The sequence below is a fragment of the Camellia sinensis genome, chromosome 1 (genome assembly GCF_055761805.1).
Source record: "Camellia sinensis isolate YWXY chromosome 1, ASM5576180v1, whole genome shotgun sequence".
In the NCBI taxonomy this organism is placed as follows: Eukaryota; Viridiplantae; Streptophyta; class Magnoliopsida; order Ericales; family Theaceae; genus Camellia; species Camellia sinensis.
In genome coordinates, this window is record NC_138961.1 from 198,824,405 (window position 1) to 198,849,704 (window position 25,300).

General features: G+C 34.7%; 1 protein-coding gene across 17 annotated transcripts in view; it reads right to left on the reverse strand.

Moving 5' to 3' along the window:
• Window positions 1-24,869, reverse strand: part of LOC114305456 (uncharacterized) — a 32,583-nt gene extending 7,714 nt beyond the window's left edge. For 3 of the 17 annotated variants that reach the window (XR_014342477.1, XM_082892070.1, XM_082892082.1), the window contains exons 1-5: window positions 24,711-24,866; window positions 24,440-24,550; window positions 12,224-12,264; window positions 6,819-6,863; window positions 6,659-6,724 (exon numbers count right to left, since the gene is read on the reverse strand). Coding sequence is in view for 3 of the 17 variants with exons in the window: in XM_082892070.1 (XP_082748196.1) it covers window positions 6,660-6,724; window positions 6,819-6,863; window positions 12,224-12,264; window positions 24,440-24,550; window positions 24,711-24,844 (396 nt within the window). In the remaining 14 variants the exon portion in view is untranslated. Of the gene's footprint in view, window positions 1-6,389; window positions 6,725-6,818; window positions 6,864-12,223; window positions 12,335-24,439; window positions 24,551-24,710 lie in introns of those variants that run through there. The other 14 variants (XR_014342488.1, XR_014342487.1, XR_014342512.1 and 11 more) reach the window with 11 other exon arrangements.
• Between the last annotated feature and the right edge of the window lie 431 nt (window positions 24,870-25,300).

A 25,300-nucleotide genomic window follows, 5' to 3' on the forward strand; every position in this document is an offset into this window, starting at 1 on the left:
TTTCCATCACTTCTCGTATCCAATGATACCGGACATCAATATGTTTTGTACGTGAATGGTACGTGAAATTCTTGCTCAAATCAATTGCATTTTGACTATCACAATGTACCTTGTATTCTTCTTGCTGTAGACCCAATTCTTGGAGAAACCGCTTTACCCACAACATTTTCTTTCCAGCATCTGTGGCAGCAATGAACTCTACCTCTGTTGTAGATAAAGCAACAAACTTTTGTAGTTTGGACTGCCATGAAATAGCTCCCCCTGCAAAGGTGAACAGAAATCCTAATGTAGACTTTCTACCATCAAGATCACCAGCCATATCGACATCTGTAAAACCCTCCAAAATTGGTTCAGCTCTCCCGAAACATAAACACATCTTTGAAGTTTCCTTCAAGTACCGAAGAATCCATTTAACGACCTCCCAATGCTCCTTTCCTGGATTGGCGAGAAATCTGCTCACAACACCAACTGCGTGAGCTAATCTGGCCGGGTACACACCATTGCATACATCAAACTTCCTACTGCGGAAGAATAAGGGATTGCCTCCATTTCTTTCCTTTCAGAGCTGGTCGTGGGACACGAACGCTTTGTCATATTGAAATGGTTGGCCAATGGTGTGCTGACTGGCTTGGCATCTTTCATGTTGAACCTTTCAATTACCCGTTCAACATATTTCTCCTGTGGCAGCCATATCTTCTTGGCTTTCCTATCACGAACAATCTTCATGCCCAAAATTTGTTGTACTGGGCCTAAATTCTCCATGTCAAAGTACTGCGACAAATCCTTTTTCAACTTGTTGATCATAGTAGTATCATGTCCAATGATCAGCATATCATCGACATACAACAGTAAGATAATGAAGTTTCCATCCGAAAACCTTCGGAAATATACACACTGGTCTGCCACCGTTCTTGTGTACTCGTGATCCACCATAAATGAATCAAACTTCTTGTACCATTGTCTCGGCGCCTGTTTCAGGCCGTAGAGACTCTTCTTCAGTTTGCAGACTAGTTTCTGTTTTCCTTTAACTTCAAATCTTTCTGGTTGCTCCATGTAGATCTCTTCCTCCAACTCACCATAGAGAAAGGCAGTCTTGACATCCATTTGTTCTACTTCCAGATTCAAGCGAGCTGCTAATCCCAAAGCTACTCGAATAGAAGTCATCTTCACAACTGGGGAGAAGATCTCATCAAAATCAATTCCTTTCTTCTGCCCAAAGCCTTTGACCACCAAACGAGCTTTATGCTGCAATAGTTTACCGTTTCCATCTTTCTTCAACTTATACACCCATTTGTTCTTCAAGGCTCTCCTGTCTCTTGGAAGTGGAACAAGCTCATAAGTGTGGTTCTTCTGCAAAGAACACGTCTCCTCCTTCATGGCTTGCATCCAATAGTCTTTCTCTGTATGACTCTTGGCTTCCGAAAAACTCTCGAGCTCCCCCTCATCAGTAATCAGAATATACTGAGAAGCAGGATATTTGGTTGATGACACAGCAGCTCTTCCAGATCTCCGCAACTAAGGCCCAATTGCCTCTGTTTGAGGGTTTGCTCCCCTGCTCAACACCGTCTTTATCCGGGTCTTCATCTCTTTCTTCTTGATCCTCAATTTCTGGCATAAGATCCTGCAATTCTGGCATTTCTTGTTGCACATCATCACATCTAGCACTTTGTGATGGCTCGGGAGATGGAAACAAGTCTGGAGTGATGACATCTCTAGACTTTACAGATTTCTCAAAATCTGCTACTGTCTGGTCTTCCTGGAACACAACATCTCTACTCCTGAACATCTTCTTGTTCACTGGGTCCTATACCTTGTACCCAAATGCTGCATCTGAATACCCCACAAATATGCATGGAGTGGACTTATCATCAAGCTTCTTTCTGTTTTCCTTGGAGATGTGTGCAAAGGCCTTACACCCGAAGACTCTCAAGTGAGAATATGATACCTTTCTTCTGGACCAGACTTCCTCAGGAATCGCAAAATTCAACGGGACTGAAGGCGACCTGTTGATGAGATAACAGGCTGTACAGGCGGCTTCAGCCTAGAATGACTTTGGCAACTTTGCCATTTTGAGCATACATCTGACTCTTTCCATAATAGTGCGGTTCATCCTTTCTGCCACACCATTGTGTTGTGGGGTGCCAGGAACTGTTGTCTAGTGCCGGATACCTCTGCTGGCACAGTATGCTGCAAAAACATTGGAAGTGTACTCCCCTCCATTGTCTGTGCGAAAACACTTCAACTTCTTCCCAGTCTCTCTTTCTACCATTGCATGGAACTCCTGAAAGTGCTGAAATACCTCATCCTTTGTCTTCAGGAAATACACCCACAACTTCCTTGATGCATCATCAATGAAAGTCAGAAAATACTTGCGGCCGCCATGTGACTCCACTTTTATTGGACCACAAACATCCGAGTATACCATATTCAGCACTTCTGTTTTCCTCTTGCTCATTGAACTGAATGATACTCTTTGTTGCTTGTCATAAAGGCAATGATCACACGGCTTCAAACCACTCCCTTTGGATAAGGGTATTCTGGATTGCTTTGCCAATAGATGCAATCCATTCTCACTCATGTGAGCCAGTCTTCTGTGCCATAAGTCCGGTGACTCCTTGTCTTCTGCTGCATTAAGACTTTCCAGATAGATCTTCGTTTGAGTCTTATACAGTGTTGAAGACATCTCTCCTCTGGCGATTGTCAAAGCTCCTCCTGTCAGCTTCCAACGGCCATTTCCAAATGTACTTGTATAGCCCTATCGGTCCAGGGCGCTTCCGGAGATAAGATTGAGGCACAAATCTGGAACATGCCTCACATCTTTGAGAACCAACTTGTTCCCGACATTTGTCTGAATGCTAATGTCGCCAATACCCACAATCTTCGAATAGCTAGAATTCCCCATTCGAACAGTGCCAAAATCTCCAGCGTTGTACGAGCTGAAGAGTTCTCTGTGGGAAGTGGCGTGATAGGATGCAGTTGTGTCTATCACCCATTCTGTGTAGCTGTGGTCAACCACGTGAAAACAATCTTCCTCTTCACCAACTGCAAGAAGTATTTCATCAGTTGTTATGGCTGTTATGTTCTCATCTCCTTTTGACTTACTGCTTTGGCATTTCTCTTTCCGGTTTGGGCAGTTTCTCTTTATGTGACCCTCCTAGCCACAGTGAAAGCAAGTGAAGCTGGAGTTACCTCGACCTTTGTTATCTCTGGATTTACTCCTGTTGTTCCGGCTGCCTCTACTCTTGCTTCTTCCTCTACCTCTTCCTTTACCTCTATCTCTGTCTCTATCTTCTGTGACAAGAGCATGGGACTGATTATAGGACTGATTACCTCCCATGTCTTTCCTTCTTGTTTCTTCATTGTACATGGCGTATGTGACCATACTCATGGTCAGTTTCCCTTCTGGTGTAGAGGTGCTGAGAGAAACCACTAATGTCTCCTAGTTGTCCGGTAAAGAACTGAACAGTAGTACAGCTTGCATTTCATCGTCCAAGCGCATCTTGACGGTTGCAAGCTGATTCATCAGATTTTTAAATTCACTGGTGTGCTCGGCGATAGACACACCATTCTTCAACTTCAGATTTACTAACCTTCTCATCACCAAGGCTTTGTTTCGGGCGATTTTTGACTGGTACATGTCGTTTAACATTGTTCAAAGAGCATAGGCATCTGTCTCTTCGGCATGATGGAACACACTGTGGTCTATCCATTGTCTGATACAAGCGATAGTCTTGCGGTTCATCTTTATCCAGTCATCATCTTTCACTTCTTCAGGTTTAACCCCCTTTATAAAAATGGGATCAAACAAGTCTTTTAAAAACATGATGTCTTCCATCCGTGACTTCCAAATTGCATAATTGGAAAGAGTTAACTTGAACATAGATTCTGAAGTTGATGTGGAATCCTCCATCGTATACTGTCTTAACAGCGAAGCACTGGATCTCTCCTTCGGAAGGTTGACTGGTCAACGGCAGGATGACGTGGCTAACACGTGGCTGACACGTGTCTGTTGTCAGACACGTGTGACCGACGTGGCAGATGACGTGTCGATGATATGGCGCTAACTGGTCGCTGACGTGGCGATGACGCGTCACTGACGTGTCTCGTCTCCTTCCTGCAGACGCGCGTGTAGCGCGTGGATGCGCGTGGTATGACATCCCGACTGTCAACCGACGCGTGGAGGCGCGTGGTAAGAGTGGATTTCACGCGCAGTTTTTGGGAAGCGCGTGAGAGGTCTTTTGGGGCTGTTCTTTATAGTTCTAGACTCCTCTCTTGGAGTCCTTGCTTCTGGTATGCTCAAAATCGGATTTCGAGCAACTTGATTTCTGGGCAATTTCGAAAAACATTCTGTTTTGTTCCGAAACGCAACCGATTCGGCTCTGATACCACTTGTTAAGACTATGGGACACCAGAAATCAATTCCACACAATAATACAAGAATATTTACGTGGTTCGACAATTGCCTACATCCACGGAGAGGTATCCACTATAGAATTATTCCGGAGGGAGATTACAGAACTCACACCTCACAACTCTCTATAGAACTCTTACTCACAGATTATACTCTCCTCTGTGTATTCTCAGCTCAGTGTGTCACTCCCATATGTCTCTCTACAACCCCTCCTCACTCATGTCAATTTATAACCGAGTGAAGAGGAGTAGGTGAAGTGACAACCATGAGTGGGCTTGGTTGTGCCACCCTCACCATCTACCTTTGGTGAGTTGGTATTGCCCCACCAGCTTCCTTTACCACATGGTGCCACCCATACCATGTGGATGGTGGGCTCCTTACCATGTGGGTAGTGGATGGAGCCAACACTTCCATATCTATTGTCTTTGAAATCCTCAAATCTTGTGAAATGGGAGATTTTGATAATAGCAAATGAACTTCTAATCAAGAGTGGAAAAGAATGTTCTAAATTATTCTCAAAAAATAATAGAGAGAGCCTATCTGTGCAAGTGAGATGGTGAAGAAGGTTGATACCACTAATAATAGAGAGGCTACTAAGGAGGAAAATAGAAGAAATCTAAAAGAGAAATTTCAAAACCTGAAAAAAGCTAAAGGAAAACTTGTTTGAATCCTTATTTTATCACCCAGAAATGCGCGAGACCCCCAGTAAAAGCCACCCCCAGTGACCCCCCAGTGCCACGTGGCACTGCGGGATTGGAAGGAAAGAAAAAAAAAAAAAAAACTGGCCAATGGGGGAAGCCCACGTCACTGGGGGTCGACCCCCAGTGGGGGTGCGTAGCAAGGTTGTTTTATCACCTTACCTGTCAAGTTGTGAAAGATTTTTATTTCTTCTCTAGGTTCGGTTTTTGGTTAGTAGGTCTTTGACTGTGTTTGTGCTCCCTTCGGGATGTGTCTGGTGATCCGCCACCAAAAAAAGGTGCCAAAGAAAGAGTATAAGAAAATTAAATAAATAAAAAAGCATTTACCGAAACCCATAGTCAATAAATTATTCTCCAAATTACACTCCTATGTCAAATTTCATTCTACATCACCAAAACCAAATCTAGAAAAGAAACTTACAAAATAGCATTCCCAATGCTTTATCATTCGAATTTTTTTAGTAGTCAACCAAGCAAAATTAAGTGTGATTGTTAAGAGTGTAATATGAGGTTTGGTTGTGGAGGTGATGGACTGCGAATTTGTTGCAAGTTTATCAAAGAAAACCTAAGATTGAGAATGATTGACACGATTATTCTCTTTTTTTATTATCTTAGGCCTCGTTTGGGAACAGGCTAATTTAGTAACTTTTTGGCTATTTGGCTAAAAAAGTAGGTAAAAAAAACTTGTATGTTTGGGATGACTTTTTGGCTAATTACGAAAAGATGTGCAAAAAGTAGAGAGAAAAGAGAATCTTTGACTTTTTGGTATGGGTTGTTGACTTTTTGGCTAATTTAGTAACTTTTTGGCTAATTGGCTAAAATAGCCTCTTGCCAAACGAGGCCTAAATAGTAAAAGCAATAAAAAGACACCCCTAAAAATGCAAGTAAAGGAAAACAAAAATCAATAGAAATAAAACCCAGAGTAGATGCAATAAAGTTGCCCACAATAGATGCAATATTGTCTTCATGATAAAAGAACACAAAAACCCAGATAAAAACTAATAGTTAGTTTTAAAATATAAAAAAAAAAAAATGAACAATGAGAGAAGGCATTAAGAATGCATAATAAAATTACTCAAGGAAGAAGATTAAGATTAAGACAAGCCCTTAATACAAAATAAATAAAAAAATAACCTGCTATGTAGCAATCAAATTAACATAAGGCAGAATTGGAAACATGACATTGAGAAGAAAATCTACAATTCAAGGCTAGGAATTTCTATAATTTGAATAGTATTCATAGAAACGAAGCTATATCACATCTTTTGTTTGTATAGTTCTGAAAATAAGAATCCACTGATGTCATAATTCAAGGAAATGTTACAAAGTTTGTAATTATTCTAAAGATCAAGCCGAATTAATATTATACAATTTTATGCAACAGAGCAACAGCAAGCATTTTTTATCCAATGATCACACTGGGGGTAGCATCACATAAGTTAACAGTTATTTGCCATCGCAAAACCCATAAAAAGCATAAAGAGAGAATAAATAATATTTTAAAAAAAATACCCACTACATAAAAAATTTCAAGATACAAATCCGGTACCTTATGTAGCGAAGATTGAATGATCCAGCTGCTTTTGAGTGACAATAATTCTAGCGATTGATTCACCTACAATACATGTACAAAGCATTATATATATATACACACACATACATATATTAAACATCATCTTTTAAATTTTTAATAAATTACAGCCACATACATTGGCCTAATTTTCCATTTGGCCATGACCCAAGCATTTGTAATACTGCAGATCATAAAGAAGAATAAGTAATAACCAACAGCCTTTCATTAGTAAAGAATATCATACATGTTAATTTCCATACACTACTACTGATTTCTATAGCAATCTCGTACATTTAATTTGTCCATACGAACTTCGGCAAATGTAGCCACCAAAACATAAAACTTTACTTGTACTCTGACAAAGTTTAAAGTGTCAGAATCAGACCAATTTCATTCTTATAAATCCTCAAAATAATATAGAAACTAAACCCACGTAGGTTGTGTGGAAAAAATGTCAAAAATGTCAAAAATTCTAAACCCACATAACAAATCTAAGCTTCTTTATTTTCACCAAGTACAATATTGAAACAGGAAAAATAAATATACATAAATAGTTACTGAGTAGTGCATCCCAAGAGAAAACATCTCTAAATCTAGAGAAAGTAAAACCGCACATAGGCAAACAAGACCAAACTGTGGTGTGGAAAAAATGTTAAAAACTCTAAACCCACATAACAAATCTAAGCGTCTTTATTTTCACCAAGTAAAATATTGAAACAGGAAAAATAAATATACATAAATAGTTACTGAGTAGTGCATCCAAAGAGAAAACATCTCTACATCTAGAGAAAGTAAAACCGCACATAGGCAAACAAGACCAAACTGTGGTTTATGTGGTTCACCCACAAAGAAACACGAGATTTACATGGTTCACCCAAATTCAAGGCTATGTCCACCGAGTCACTTAACTAAAATCTGAATAAAAGAATTACAAGTCTCTTCACACTCAATCTCGCAAACACTCTATTGATCTTTCACTAATGTATATATCTCTCAACAAGATCACAAAACTTATAACTAATGGAGTTGTAAAGGTCTATTTAAAGTGCTAGATCAAATCTGGACAGAACAAAGATTTTTTGTGCACACAAAATCAATCAGGTCAACAACCTCCGGTTGTGCTGCCCAGAGGCTCCACTCACACAGATTAGTCCAGTATCAAAACAATCGTCCCAGTCAGATTCTGCTTGTGCGGCCAAGAACCTCCGCTCAATTGAGTGGATTAGGTCAGTAGCCAAAATCCTTTTTCTAATTACTCCCAGTCTTGTTTCAGGCTCAACCAACAACATATTCTAGTGTGTTTTACACTGTCGAAGGGAGAGGGGGCAAAGAAGGGTCGTGGGGCTGAACATTGAAAGTTCGAGAAACAAATCTAACTGTAGGATTAAGGAAGTATCAATCTCAGTCACCCAACTAATTGTACACATTTTCAAAAACTGACCTGTTCTATTACATTGAGATCAAAAGCAAAAATTTCACTCAAAATTTCTTAGAAACAATCAAATACAAAACTGGTGAAAGCAGCAAATATAAAATTGAAGAATCCAAGACACGAAAAAATTATTGAGAACAATAATTAACTAAAAGCAAAAATATCCATTTGAGAGATATACAATCATCAATCAGAATAATAAGATGTAAAGTATGTAGAGGAAAAATATAAGCTCCAAAATAGGAGCAAAGTAACAACTTATATAATTATACTAACAGTAAAAAAGGAAATAGTCAATAGTAAAACCATGTCCAACTTCCATTCAATCCCATCCCATGTAATATTTTGCTACAAGCTATTGTGAAGGGAAACAAAAAAAATATTAGAACTCAGTGTTGGGATCTGGGATCCCGCCCAAGACCTTATAGAAATTATTTAATGCAGAAAAACACACCCACACTCAAGGAGACACAATATTTAACGTGGTTCGGCCTCAATGCCTACATCCACGGGAGAGTAGCCGGTTATTACTATAACAATGGAGATATTACAGAAAGATTACAATAGAGGAGGAGCTCACACTCTCCTCACTCACCCACTCACCCGTCTCCCTCGCTCACACTGAGGGAGACGGTCTCTCCACCTCACATATCTCACTCTCTGTGGCTTGCTCTGCTCTCTCACAAACCCTCCCCTTAGCCTCCATTTATACTCAATCAGAATGGAGATGGAGAGGCTGGCCTTGCATATGGCCAGCTATCTTGTGTGCTGGCATCACATGGCCAGCTCATGCAGCACATGGAGGATCACCCCTCACATGGGGTGATGATATTCCACAAATCACCCCCTCAACCCATGTGAGGTGATCTACAACACACATTGCTGCTAATCTTGTCACGCCCAAATTCAACATAGTTTGCATCTCCTCACTGAGATGCTGCATCCCTTGAAAGCTAGAGATAATACACCAGAGATACAGGAGGAGGAGGGAATCCTACATCCTCAACTCAACTCACACCACTCTCTGATTTGGAGAGAACCGCTGCTCCTATCTCCCACAGATCTCTTCCACGCTTCCTGTCTCGGATGTCTTCAGCATAGTCTGCATCTCCTCACTGAGATGCTTGCACCCCCTGAAGCTAGAGATAATACACCAGAGATATAAGAGGAGGAGGGAATCCTACATCCTCAACTCAACTCACACCACTCTCTGATTTGGAGAGAGCCTCTGCTCCTATCTCCCACAGATCTCTTCCACGCTTCTGTCTCGGATGTCTATACCTGCTATGCTTGAACTTGCGCAACCAAGATATCCGACACCCCCTGATTGGATGTCCTGCTACCCCCTGCTACCCCCTGCTGGGATGCCCTTGACTGTCATGCATTACTGTGCAACTCCTTGCATGATGAACACGGGAGCAACTAGAAAACTTCAGAGTTTGACACATCAACATCCTCAATTTTCCTTGCTCGGAGCTTATTTCTGAACAACCAGCCTTTGCTTTCTGCACTTCAGAACAACCTCCTGGCGTTTCCACATACGCTTGTTGTCTGTGCTGCAATCCCTGATGTTCGGTTCTGTCTCACTTGTACGTCCGTACTGATGTTTGACAGTTAGCCCTTCTGCCAAGACAACTTCCACCGGTCTGTACAAGTTACCACTATGCAACTCCGTGCATAGTGCTCGCACCCATGGCTTCTGGTCTCCCTGCGTCAAGCTTGCTTGAGAGATCTGCATCAACTCTATCATCTGCTGCCATGGAACTAAAGAAACCACCATAGAGAAATAAGACTTGCCACTCCTTGGCACGCACTCTTGCGTTTTACCTGTCTCAATTTCTCTGTCTGGAAGTTCCTGTGAACTGTCACCAACCTGCTGCTGCACACTCTTCTCGCACCTCTGTACAACACTCTAGCGTACCCTTGCACTGTTGCATGTCTGCAATTGTACTTCTGCGCTTAGGATGCTCCTCTGCAACTATTGTTCTACATGTCCACATACCATTAGTACCTACTCGTATACAGTAGCTCCAACAGCCACAGTATTTCCCTGAGCCTGTACTGGTTACCAAATCATCTATCCGTCGATGAATGGTCTTCTCTTTTGATTGAACCAGATCCTCCGATCACCTCAACAACCAGGAAAGTTCCCAGGAAAGACTAGTGGGGTCACAACCGGTCCCACTTAAGAACCAGTCTCCTTAGACAGTGTCTTTTTTTTTTCTTTTTTTTTTTTATGACAGAACTTTCCTAGACCTTTGAGATAATCATGTCTGCAATCCTCTGATCGCCCCTGACCAATCCTGATCTCCCTCGATCTGCCATTTGATCAAGCCTGATCTCCTCTGGTCTTCAATGATCTATCTCAATCTGTATCTGGTTGTCCAATCTGGTCAGAATCTGCCCATTCTAACCTCTTCAGTGAATCTGCAACATTCCATAATATCCGGCAACCTTCCTTCAAGTATTGAAGATGACAAACTCCCATGTTTTTGACAATCTTTCCAAACCGTTCAGAATTCCACTATTCTGACCTTACGGTTGCGTCCGGAGCGGTCCGTTTAGCTAGGACCAACCTTCGCTGCATTTCCGGGGACCTCACTGAAAACTATCCTCGAAAGCTGGGCCACACCACAATTTTCTAAAAATTCTGGGCCAAATTGCAATTTTCAGAAGTTCAGGGAATATTCCGTACACTGCCCCTGACGCCGTCTGCCACTTTAATCTGCCTTCTTTTTACAGAAACTCCGTCTCCAAAATCTGACCGTACGGATGTGTCCGGAATACTCCAAATAGTTGAAAACCACTATTGGATCGCCAAAAACGGACTCCAAATGGCTTAGATCTAGCCAAAACATTTTGTACGCCTCAGATCTGCGGCTGTACCTTCGCCGCAAAGCACTGGATCCTTCCTCCTGCGGCTGCACCATTGTCGCGTCGCACTGGATCCCTCCTCTGGATGCTGACGTGGCAGCTGACTGTGCTGCCACATGGCGACCACTTGCTGACGTGGCGATGACAGACTGTCACGTGGCGCTGACGTGGACTGCCACGTGTCGATGACCTGTCTGCCACGTGGCAGTACGGCTGGCATGCTTATGCTGACGTGTCTGATGACGCGGCTGCTGACGGGGCGCCCGTGGCCTACGCGTGCCTTACACGCGCCTTTCCCCACTTACCTTCTTCCTTCAGCCGCGCGTGGGGCGCGTGCGTGAGACTGGGCCGACGCGCCGACTGGCTTCACGGCGCGTGCCGCGACTGGGATTTACGCGCCAAATTCCAGAGGCGCGTGAGGGCGCGTCCGGTCTCCGTTGGGTGTCTGCTTTATATTTCTGGACTCCTCTCGTCGAGCCCTTGCTCCTGGTATGCTCAAAATCTGATTTCGAGCAATACGATTTCTGAGCAGTTTCAAACATCGCACTGTTTTTGTTTCGAAACGCCGCCGACGAGGCTCTGATACCAATTGTTGGGATTTGGGATCCCGCCCAAGACCTTATAGAAATTATTTAATGCAGAAAAACACACCCACACTCAAGGAGACACAATATTTAACGTGGTTCGGCCTCAATGCCTACGTCCACGGGAGAGTAGCCGGTTATCACTATAACAATGGAGATATTACAGAAAGATTACAATAGAGGAGGAGCTCACACTCTCCTCACTCACCCACTCACCCGTCTCCCTCGCTCACACTGAGGGAGACGGTCTCTCCGCCTCACATATCTCACTCTCTGTGGCTTGCTCTGCTCCCTCACAAACCCTCCCCTTAGCCTCCATTTATACTCAATCAGAATGGAGATGGAGAGGCTGGCCTTGCATATGGCCAGCTATCTTGTGTGCTGGCATCACATGGCCAGCTCATGCAGCACATGGAGGATCACCCCTCACATGGGGTGATGATATTCCACACTCAGGATCCTCAAACCTGTTGTTTTCATTAAGCTCTTGTTTTCATAGTTTTACAGCAAAAACAATAGAAAATTCATGATTCTATCATTGAGAAGTAATTGGACCAAATGAATGAATCATGTAAACATGTTATAGTGAGAAATTTTTTAAACCAAATTCAAATGAAGCTAAAAAATGTGCAAAAACAAGATTATATTTACCAGGAAAGAGAAGCCATCCTTTGCAACCCAAGTGACTGGCCCTGTGGGAAATACACCACACCATTGAAGATTATCACCACCAATGATCAGTGGGAAGAACACCACCACTCTCTAGAAGATTATCACCAACCAACGATTGAGAGCAAATATAACAAAAACCAAAGAAAATAAATCAAACAACCAACATCTTGACACAACAAAGCTACAACAAACCAAGCAAAATTTGGGTTCAGAAGAAAAAAAACTAACAAAATAACAACATTAGATATAAAGAAAACAATCTTGACTTTGTGAAAATTACACAGCTTAAGACCATCAGCTCAAGATCTACTCAGCAAACATGGTTTCATCCCATGTTACATGATTACAGATTAGTCTAAACATCCTCCTTTTTAATAAACAAATAAACCATACTTTTATTTTTTTTTCCCTCCTCAGTCCTCGTAGCAAATCCTATACCTATTATGCACAGCAAATATGGCATCAAGGAGTGTACCAAATCCTATAGTTATCCTTTTTCATAAATGGGACCCTCCAAAAAAAATTACAGTCCCACTATAGTGATCAAATTTTGAATATAAATATATAGTTTAAAAGACCCCACCACCTTTCATATTTTTAACTCACACATTGATGACACATCAAATTATATCCAAATATCTAAACAATTAATCTACTACGAAAATGATACCCCAATAGGAACCATATTACATGTATTAATTAAAGGGTAATACTCAATCAGGCATAAGGATATCTCAAATTAAAAAATTGTCTACCAAATATCAATTTTCACTTATCAGCCACCATGTTGGTTTTTAATAGGTGAACCCACTGCAAACAAGCCAAAAAGGCAGTTTTTAGTGTTATTACAATTTATAATCTTTTAAGCATCAATTTTGCTTACAAAAAAATAAATACAAGAAAAAAGGAAAAACAGCTACAAAAGAAACAAAGAATTTCAACAGTAAGCTAGGTCAAAGCAAACTGAAGCTTCAAATATAATGGTAACACAAACTCAATTGACCAAACATAGATAAAGCAAGAAATAAGATATTTATCAAATAATAGATAAAATATTAAACAAAGAATTGTAAGGCAAGGCTAAAAACTACAAAAATCAAGTACTATATATGGAATTACCAAATTAGACAAGTATCACAGATAAATGTGCAACAATTCATATGTCATATAATTAAAAAAAAAAATGGGAAAAAGACATAAATTTCAAAACTATCAACTAAAACAAAAAAATATGAAAAACTAAACAAAAAACAAAAAGGCAAATTAGAAACTAAGATTATAAATTTCATTGCAAAGATATCTACGAAAGGAACTTAGTCTCAATGGTGCAGATTGCAAGCAAGAGAAGTCCATTTTTCATAACCTCTAGCATTGAGGTCCAAACGTACTGAATTCTTTGCTCAGGATTTCTTGGCCAAAAAACAAACCGAAAGACAAAGGAAACTCAAGCAACAAAAAAAATATTTTTCAAAAGACAAAGTAGTATATATAGAATTACCAAGTAACAAATCACCAGTATATATCAACTTGCAACAACTCATAACCAAACCAAACCAAACCAAACCAATCCTTAAGTCCCATCAAATGGGATTGTCTAAATGAATCCTTCTTCTCCACTCGACTTTATTAACGGCCATTTGATTAGTCAAATTAAGGAACAATTCATATATCATATAATTAAAGAAAAATGCAAAATCAGCACAAAGACACTTATATAAATTTCAAAACAATCAATTAAAACACAAAAATATGACAAAAGAAACAAAAAACCGAAAAGTTAGTTAGAAACTACGATTATAATTTGGATTGCGAAGAAATCTAAACGAGAAACTTAGTCTCAATAAAGATTGTGAGAAAGAGAAGTCCATTTTTCCTAACCTCTTGCATGAGGTCCAAAAACAATGAATTCTATTCTCAGGACTTCTTGGCAAACAAACAAACCAAAGGACAAAGGAAAAGCAAACAACAAACAAGATATATTTATTAGAAGAAAAAGAAAAGTAAATAATTCGAGAAAACTTATTAAATAATATAGAAAGTATTAAATAAAAAATCATAAGACAATTAAAAACTACAAAAATCAAGTAGTATATATAAAATTACCAAGTAACAAACTACAAGTATATAAATTTGCAACAATTCTATATCATATAATTGAAGAAAAACACAACTAGCAAAAAGACACCTACATAAATTTCAAAACTATCAATTAAAATGCAAAAATATGAAAAACGAAACAAAATACCAAAAAGTAAATTAGAAACTAAGATTATAATTTTGATTGTAAAGAAATCTACAAGAGAACTTAGTCTCAATGGAGACTCCGAGCAAGAGAAGTCCATTTTTTCTAACCTCAAGAAAGAAAAAAAAAAAAAGGATATATTTATTATAAAAAGAAAACTAAACAATTTGAGAAAATTTATTAAATAATATAGTAAATATTAAACAAAAAATTGCAAGACAAATTAAAAACTACAAAAATCAAGTAATATATACTAAGAAGCACGGACACTTCTAAGAAGGTGACGTATCCGTGTCCTGTCCGTGTCGGACACCGACACTCTTTGGACACTCTTAGGACACGTGTCCGATACTCTTCAAAACGTGTCCTATTTTTTAAATATTTTTAAAGACCCGGACGCTCTTTGGACACTTGGAGGACACACGTGTCAATTGTTTAAACACCTGCGTCTATTGATTATACATATGTGAAACTAATTATAAGTTTGAACAAAACAACTTAACATACAATAATAAAACAAAAATCATATAAATTTATAGGAAATAGTGCTATATTGTATTTTTTATTATCTTTGAATGATATATTCATATATATAATATATAATAAATATATAAAATTATATATTTCATGCGTGTCCTCCACGTGTCGTGTCCTGCATTTTTTTAAAATTAACGTGTCGACGTGTCCGTGTCGTATTCGTGTCGTGTCACGTGTCCGTATCCATGCTTCTTAGAATATATATAAACTTACCAAGTAACAAACTACCAATATATATATGCAACAATTCATATATCATATAATTAAGGGAAAATTAATGAGACATAACTTTGGATAGTAGGAGAGGTGCAATATGTTTTTTTTTATCAACTAAGGTCTCTCGATAAAATTTTTCTATGATCATACCAGAGAAATTCAAAATTTTTCTATCAAAATTGAAATTTCTGTGTCAATGCAAAATTTCTCTATGAAAATATTGAGATATCCCAACTACTACATGACAATATTGTACATCATTTATCTTATAAAGTCTTAATATCAAAGACCTTAAAAAAAAAAAAAAATTCCCCTATGATTAAAGAAAAACGCAAAATTAGCAACAAAAAAAAAAGTATCATATAAATTTCAAAATTATCAATTAAAACGAAAAAATATGGAAAATGAAACAATATACCAAAAAGTTAATTAGAAACTATAATTATAATTTGGATTGTAAAGAAATCCAAGAGAGACTTCGTCTCAATGGAGAACATGTTCGTTTTTTCTATAGCCTCAAGCATTGAGGTCCAAAAGTAATGAATTCTTTTCTCAGATTTCTTAGCAAAAAAACAAACCAAAAGACAAAGGAAAATCAAATAGCAAATCAGATATTTATTAAAACAAAAAGAAAACTAAATCATTTGTGAAAACTTAAAAAATAATAGAAAAAATATTAAACAAAAAATTGTGACATTGCATTAAAAACTACAAAAATCTAGTATATATAGAATTACCAAGTAACAAATTACCAGTATATATATTTGCAAAAATTCATAAATCATATAATTAAGGAAAATGCAAAATTAGCATAAATACACTTAAATTTTTTTTAAAACTATCAATTCAAACGAAAAAATACGGAAAACGAAACAAAATACCGAAAAGTTAACTAGAAACTATGATTATAATTTTGATCGCGAAAAAATCTAAGAGAGAAACTTGGTCTCAATAGAGACTGCGAGAAAGAGAAGTCCATTTTTTCTAACCTCAAGCATTGAGGTGCAAAAGCAATGAATTCTATTCTCAAGATTTCTTGGCCAACAAACAAACCAAAGGACAAAGGAAAATCAAGCCGCAAATAAGATATTTATCAAAACAAAAAGCAAACTAAATAATTTTAGAAAATTTATTAAATAATATAGAAAATATTAAACAAAAAATTGTAAGGCACAATTAAAAACAATAAACATCAAGTAGTACATAAAGAATTACCAAGTAACAAACTACCAGTATATCAACTTGCAACAATTCATATATCATATAATTAAAGAAAAACATAAAATTAGCAAAAAGACACTTAAATTTAAACTATCAATTAAAACGAAAAAATATGGAAAACGAAACAAAATACCAAGAAGTTAATTAGAAACTATGATTATGATTTAGATTGTAAAGAAATCTAAGAGAGAAACTTAATCTCAATGGAGACTACTACAAAACATGTTCGTTTTTTCTATAGGTCTAAAAGTAATGAATTCTTTTCTCAAGATTTCTTGGCAAACAAACAAACCAAAAGACAAAGGAAAATCAAATAGCAAATAAGATATTTATTAAAACAAAAAGAAAACTAAATCATTTGTGAAAATTTAAAAATAATAGAAAAAAATATTAAACAAAAAATTGTGACATGGGATTAAAAACTACAAAAAAAAAAAAAAAAACACTATTATATATAGAATTACCAAGTAACAAACTACCAGTATATATATTTGCAACAATTCATATATCATATAATTAAGGAAAACGCAAAATTAGCAAAAAGACACTTAAATTTTTTTTAAAAAAATTAACAATTAAAACAAAAGAATACAAAACACAAAACAAAACAGTGAAAAGTTAATTAGAAACTATACTAATAATTTTGATTGCGAAGAAATCAGAGAGGGAAACTTGGTCTCAATAGAGACTACAAGAAAGAGAAGTCCGTTTTTGCTAACCTCAAGCATTGAGGTCCAAAAGCAACTAATTCTATTGTCAAAATTTCTTGGCAAACAAACCAACAAAAGGACAAAGGAAAACAAAGCAGCAAATAAAATATATATTAAAACAAAAAGAAAACTAAATAATTTGAGAAAATTTATTAAATAATATAGAAAATATTAAAAAAAAATTGTAAGACAAAATTAAAAATGACAAAAATCAAGTAGTATTTATAGAATTACCAAGTAACAAACTACCAGTATATCAACTTGCAACAATTCATATATCATATAATTAAGGAAAAACGTCAAATTAGCAAAAAGACACTAACAAAAAATTTAGAACTATCAATTAAAACGAAAAAATATGGAAAACGAAACAAAATAACAAAAAGTTAATTAGAAACTATGATTATAATTTGGATTGTAAAGAAATCTGAGAGAGAAACTTAGTCTCAATGGAGACTGCTAGAAAAAAGACGTTCTTTTTTCTAACCTCAAGCATTAAGGTCCAAAAGTAATAAATTCTTTTCTCAAGATTTCTTGGCAAACAAACAAACCAAAAGACAAAAGGAAAATCATATAACAAATAAGATAATTATCAAAAGAAAACTAAATAATTTGTGAAATTCATTACATAATTGAGAAAAATATTAAACAACAAATTGTGAGATGAGATTAAAAATTACAAAAATCAAGTAGTATATATAAAATTACCAAGTAAGAAACTACTAGTATATCAACTTGCAACAATTCATATATCATATAATTAAAGAAAAAGGCAAAATTAGCCAAAAGGACACTTGTATAAATTTCAAAACTGTCGATTAAAACGAAAAAATATGGAAAACAAAACAAAATACCAGAAAGTAAATTAAAAACTACGATTATAATTTTGATTGCGAAGAAATCTAAGACAGAAACTTAGTCTCAGGCCTCATTTGTCAACTACTGTGTTACATGGACTCGCCACTTTGGGGCGAAGTACCCGTGTCGACACGACACGACACGACACGGGTGCGGGTGTGGGATCTGTGTCGGATTCGTCTATTCTCTATCGGACACGGCACACAGCAAAAGAAATGAAAGAGGTGAGAGCAAGAGATTACCTGGTCGAATGATCTAGTCGAAGCTCCACCAGTCGAAGCTCCACCAGTCGAAGCTCCATCCAGCGATCCAGGTGAAGATCGAAGCGCTGTCAGTCGATCGAACAGCCGAACACCCCCAAACGACTCTCTCTCTGTCTCGCTTTCTCTCTCTCCCTCGCAATCGCAATCGCAATCGCGATCGATCGCTTCCTTTGTTGCGCTTCTCTCCCTCTCTCTCTCTCTCTCTCTCTCTCTCTCTCTCTCTCTCGTCCCTGTCTCTTGATTCATATCTATATTCGTATATATCTATTCTAATCTATATTCGTATATATCTATATAAAATAATAATAGGTATATATCTATATAAAATAATAATAGTTAATAACTATTATTATAATAACTATAATAATAACAATTATTATTATATATTATATAATAATTATTGTATAATATATAATATATTTATAAGATAATATATACTTATATATATTAATAAAAATAAATAAACGCATATATGTAAAATAATTATTTGTTATTTGTATAACGTAACTCATCTTAATAACTATATTTAAAAAATATATATATATATTTAACGTATCCCCGTACCCGTATCCAAATTTGGATACATATCCACGTATCCTTAATTTTTAATTTTGAAATATCCGACCCCTAGATACGCACCCGCACCCGATCCTCGTACCCGCGTCCGTGTAACTTAGGTCAACTATACATTTTAGCCAAAAAGCTAAAAAGTCACTACAAGTTATCACATCACCCTCTCTACAATAGAGTGCGAGAAAAAGAAGTTTGTTTTTTCTAACCTCAAGCATTGAGGTCCAAAAGCAATGAATACTGTTCTTAAGATTTCTTGACAAACAAACAAACCAAAGGACAAAGAAAAACCACATAACAAATAAGACATTTATTAAAAGAAAAAGAAAACTAAATAATTTGAGCAAATTTGTTAAACAATATAGAAAATATTAAACAAAAAATTGTAACACAAAACTAAAATGTACAAAAATCAAGTAGTATATAAAAAATTACCAAGTAACACAAACTACCAGCATACTTGCAACAATTCATATATCATATAATTAAAGAAAAAAATGCAAAATTAGCAAAAAGAGACACTTATATAAATTTCAAAACTATTAATTAAAACGAAAAAATATGGAAAATGAAACAAATACCAAAAAGTAAGTTAGAAACTGAGATTATAATTTGGAGAAATCTGAGAAAAACTTCGTCTTAATGAAGACTGCGAGAAAGAGAAGTCTGTTTTTTCTATCCTCGAGCATTGAGGCCCAAAAGCAATAAATTTTGTTCACAAAATTTCTATGCATATGAACAAACCAAAGGACAAAGGAAAATCAAGTAACAAATAAGATATTTATCAAAAGAAAACGGAAATTACATAATTTGAGAAAATTTATTAAATAATATAGAAAATATTAAACAAAAAATTATAAGACAATTTTAAACTACAAAAATGTAGTACATATAAGAAAAACCAAAAATCAAGTAACAAATAAGATATTTATTAAAAGAAAAAGAAAACTAAATAATTTGAGAAAATTTATTAAATAATATAGAAAACATTAATCAAAAAATTATAAAACAAAATTAAAAATTACAAAAATCAAGTAGTATATATAAAAGTACTAAGTAACAAACTACCAATATATAAATTTGCAAATATTCATATATCATATAATTAAAGAAACACACAAAATTAGCAAAAGACGCCTATACAAATTTTAAAACTATCAATTAAAACGAAAAAAATGAAAAACGAAACAAAATAACAAAAAGTTAATTAGAAACTATGATTATAATTTGGATTGCAAAGAAATCTGAGAGAGAAACTTAGCCTGAATGGAGACTACAGTAAAAAAGAAGTCAGTTTTTTTCTAACCTCAAGCATTGAGGTCCAAAAGTAATGAATTCTTTTCTCAAGATATCGTGGCAAACAAACAAACCAAAAGACAAAGGAAAATCAACTAACAAATAAGATAATTATCAAAAGAAAACTAAATAATTTGTGAAATTTACTAAATAATTGAAAAAAATATTAAACACAAAAATTGTGACACGGGATTAAAAACTACAAAAATCAAGTAGTACATATAAATAGAATTACCAAGTAACAAGTAGCCAATATATCAACTTGCAACAATTCATAAGATCATATAATCAAAGAACAATGCAAAATTAGCAAAAAGAAACATATATTTCAAAATTGTTAATTAAAACGGAAAAATATGGAAAATGAAACAAAATATTGAAAAGTTAATTAAAAACTATGATTATAATTTTGATTGCGAAGAAATCTGAGACAAAGAAGTCCGTTTTTCTAATTTCAAGCATTGAGGTCCAAAAGCAATGAATTCTATTCTCAAGATTTCTTGGCAAACAAACAAACCAAATGACAAAGAAAAATCATATAAGAAATAAGACATTTATTAAATGAAAAAGAAAACTAAATAATTTGGGTAAATTTATTAAATAATATAGAAAATAATACATAAAAAATTTTAAGACAAATTAAAAAGTAAAAAAATCAAGTAATATATATAAAATTACAAAGTAACAAACTAGCAATATATATTTGCAACAATTCAAATATCATAAAATTTAAGACAACAACGCAAAATTTGCAAAAAGACGCCTATATAAATTTCAAAACTATTAATTAAAACGATAAAATATGAAAAACGAAACAAAATACCAAAAAGTAAATTAGAAACTAAGATTACAATTTGGATTGCAAAGAAATATGAGAGAGAAAACTTCATCTCAATGAAGACTGGGAGAAAGAGAAGTCCGTTTTTTCTGACCTCAAGCATTGAGGCCCAAAAGCAATGAATTCTATTATCAGGATTTCTATGCAAACAAACAAACCAAACGACCAAGGAAAATCAAGTACCAAATAAGATATCTATTAAATTAAAAAGAAAACTAAATAATTTGAGAAAAATTATTAAATAATCTAAAAAATTATCAGACAAAATTAAAAATTACAAAAATCAAGTAGTATATATAAAATTACCAAGTAAGAAACTACTAGTATATCAACCTGCAACAATTCATATATCATATAATTAAAGAAAAAAGCAAAATTAGCAAAAAGACACCTGTATAAATTTCAAAATTGTCTATTAAAACGAAAAAATATGGAAAACGAAACAAAATAACAAAAATTTAATTAGAAACTATGATTATAATTTGATTGCAAAGAAATTTGAGAGACAAACTTAGTCTCAATGGAGACTATGAGAAAAGATGTCCATTTTTTCTAACCTCAAGCATTGAGGCGCAAAAGTAATGAATTCTTTTCTCAAGATTTCTTGGCACACAAACCAAAAGACAAAGGAAAATCAAATAACAAATAAGATATTTATCAAAAGAAAACTAAATAATTTGTTAAATGTTATTAAATAATAGAAAAAATATTAAACAAAAAATTGTGACACGGGATTAAAAACTACAAAAATCAAGTAGTATATGTAGAATTACCAAGTAACAAATTACCAAGTATATCAGCTTGCAACAATTGATATATCAGTTAAAGAAAAACACAAAATTGGCGAAAAGACACCTATATAAATTTCAAAACTATCAATTAAAACGATAAAATATGGAAAAAGAAACAAAATACCTAAAAGTTAATTAGAAACTATGATTATAATTTGGATTGAAATGAAATCTGAGAGATAAACTTAGTCTCAATGGAGACTGCAAGAAAAAGATGTCCATTTTTTCTAACCTCAAGCATTAAGGTCCAAAAGTGATGAATTCTTTTCTCAAGATTTCTTGACAAACAAACAAACAAACCAAAAAACAAAGGAAAACCAAATAACAAATAAGATATTTATCAAAAGAAAACTAAATAACTTGTGAAAATTTATTACATAATAGAAACAATATTAAACAAAAAATGTGACACAGGATTAAAAACTTCAAAAACCATGTAGTATATATAGAATTACCAGGTAACAAATTACTTTGTATATCAACTTGCAACAATTCATATATCATATAATTAAAGAAAAATTCAAAATTAGCAAAAAGACACAAAAATTTCAAAACTATCAATTAAAACGAAAAAATATGAACAACGAAACAAAATGCCGAAAAGTTAATGAGAAACTATGAGTATAATTTTGATTGCGAAGAAATCTAAGAGAAAAACTTAGTCTCGATGGGGATTTGCTAGAAAGAGAAGTCCATTTTTTCAAATCTCAAGCATTGAGGTCCAAAAGCAATGAATTCTATTCTCAGGATTTCTTGGCAAACAAACAAACCAAAGGACAAAGGAAAATCAAGTAGCAAATAAGATATATTTATTAAAAGAAAAAGGAAACTAAATAATTTGAGAAAATTTATTAAATAATATAGAAAATATTAAACAAAAAATTGTAAGACAAAATTAAAAACTACAAAAATCAAGTAGTATATATAAAATTACCAAATAACAAATTACCACTATATAAATTTGCAACAATTCATATATCATATAATTAAAGAAAAATGCAAAATTAGCAAAAAGACACCTATATAAATTTCAAAACTATCTATTAAAATGAAAAAATATAGAAAACGAAACAAAATTCCAAAAATATAATTAGAGAAACTATGATTATAATTTGGATTGCAAAGAAATTTGAGAGAAAAACTTAGTCTCAATGGAGACTACGAGAAAAAGATGTCCATTTTTTTCTAGCCTCAAGCATTGAAGTCAAAAAGCAATGAATTCTTTCCTCACGATTTCTTGGAAAACAAGCAAACCAAAAGACAAAGGAAAATCAAGCAACAAATAAGATATTTATCAAAAGAAAACTAAATATTTTGTGAAAATATATTAAATAATAGAAAAAATATTAAACAAAAAAATGTGACATGAGATTAAAAACTACAAAAATCAAGTAGTTTATATAAAATTACCAAGTAACAAAATTAAAAAACCATCACTGATTCCTATGTCATTTATTAAGGAAAAACAAAAATTGGGAGAAAGGCACACGCAATGTGTGTGCAATTATATTCTATTCAACTAATTAATATACAATTTGCATTAGCTAGTTAAATTATAAATTATAATTAATGGTGATATAATTAATTGTTCCAATGAGTAATAGATAAAAAGATTATGAATAATGAATGATAGAATGCTTCCAAGCTTACAAATTAATATATTTACAGATTCACCACAAAAACATATCAAACCACACAAATCATATATTTACAATGAGTAAACATTAATATTTTTCTTCTACAAACCAAACTTCTTGCCATTGAAGGGTGAAAAACATAAAAACAAAGGCAATTAAAAGAGAAAGAAAAACAAACAAATCCAAATTTTCTAGTGGAGTATTTCCTTGTTTGTAAATCCAATGCATCCATGACTTTCAAATCATTAGTGGGTTTCAGAACCACGATACTAAGGTAGTATTTGGTTCATTGGAATGAAACGGAATGGAATAATCATTCTATCAAAATGTTTATTTTCATGTTTGGTTGACTAACAAAATAGTGACAAAATGCATTACAAATGAAATCATCATTCACTATTTCAAGGGAATGGTCATTCCATTCCATTCCCACTCATTCCAGTGAACCAAATGAAGCCTAATGGTTTTAGAGAAAAGGTTTGGAGTCATGCTGGGTAGTCACTTCAGTTTGTTTCCGAACAGAGCGTAGTTGTTGTCGCAAAAAGCAAAGCATAGAAGAAGAACACAGAGTGTGCATAGAAACTGAACATCGCAATGTTGAGATCATGGAAGTGCAGATAGAAACAAGCAGTTATAGAGTGCTTAGAAGGGAGTGGTCATCTAATGTGCACTTTTACTTTATTGGCCTGACAGTTAATTGGAAACCTACAAGTTTTGGAATGAAAAAAGCCCAATACACAACTTTCTAATTTCGTCCATACTAAATTAAGGGCTGACATTATTATATGGTATAGAAGCACAGAAGTATAGATCGTATAGATGAAAAGAAAACCAAACAATTTCACAAAATTTATTAAAGAAAACATTAAATAAAGAATCACGAGACACCAATAATAACTAAGAAAATCAAAAACTACAAATCAAATAATGGAAAATATAAATTTGAAGATATTTAGGAAAGAACTACTGGCATACACCACAGAGAGATTGATATATCAACGTTAACAGAGAATTACCAGACTTTGTTTTCTCTCGAGATCAACGTCGATTCTGGTATCGAATTGCACTGCGACGAACTTTTTCTTACCCTAATCGGCTTCCCAAAGTCAGGTTGTCCATAGAAATCGCTGTTTCATAAGAAAAAATCGCCGAGAAGAGTGAGGATTTGGAGAGTGAAAGTGATAGAAGGAAAACGAAACTAACATTCTCTGCGCGAACTCGAAGAACAGAAAAACAAAAATTGTAATTAATCAAACGAGAGTGAAAGATGGGAAATCAATAACTTACATCCTGGGCGAGAGAGAGAAAGATGAGAAATCGACTCGCATCGCTTTCTCTGATAGTACTAAGGTTAGGGTTGGGGAAACTGAACGGCACGAAGACACCCAAAAAAATAAAAACGGACAAGTAAGCTTCAACATATAGTTGATGAAAAGGGCAGTTTGAGGCGCGGGCCACTATAATACATTTATTTTTGTATATACATTTTTTTTTTTTTTGGGTAAAATTTTATATAATTACACACAGACGCAACTAGTTATAGACATAAATAACTGCTTGTCGTTTTTTTATATGAATTTTGTTGATCGTTGAAGAGAGGCTTATCTTTTATAGGTTTTGTCTTTTTCTTCTAAGTATCTTGATGCCAATAGTTGATGTGGACATATGGATACTTGGATGATAGAGTCAATCTTCAAGGCTACTCTTCCGTGGATACAAAAAAGATACAAAAATTTAAAGAGTCAAAAAGTCTAAATCTTATGAAACTAAAAGTCCAAAATAGCAAATGAAATATGAATTTTGTGACTATAATACTTCCAAGATCTCTAAAAAGTCTAATTATGGAGTGCATGGTTTTTTTTGACTTTTTGACTTTT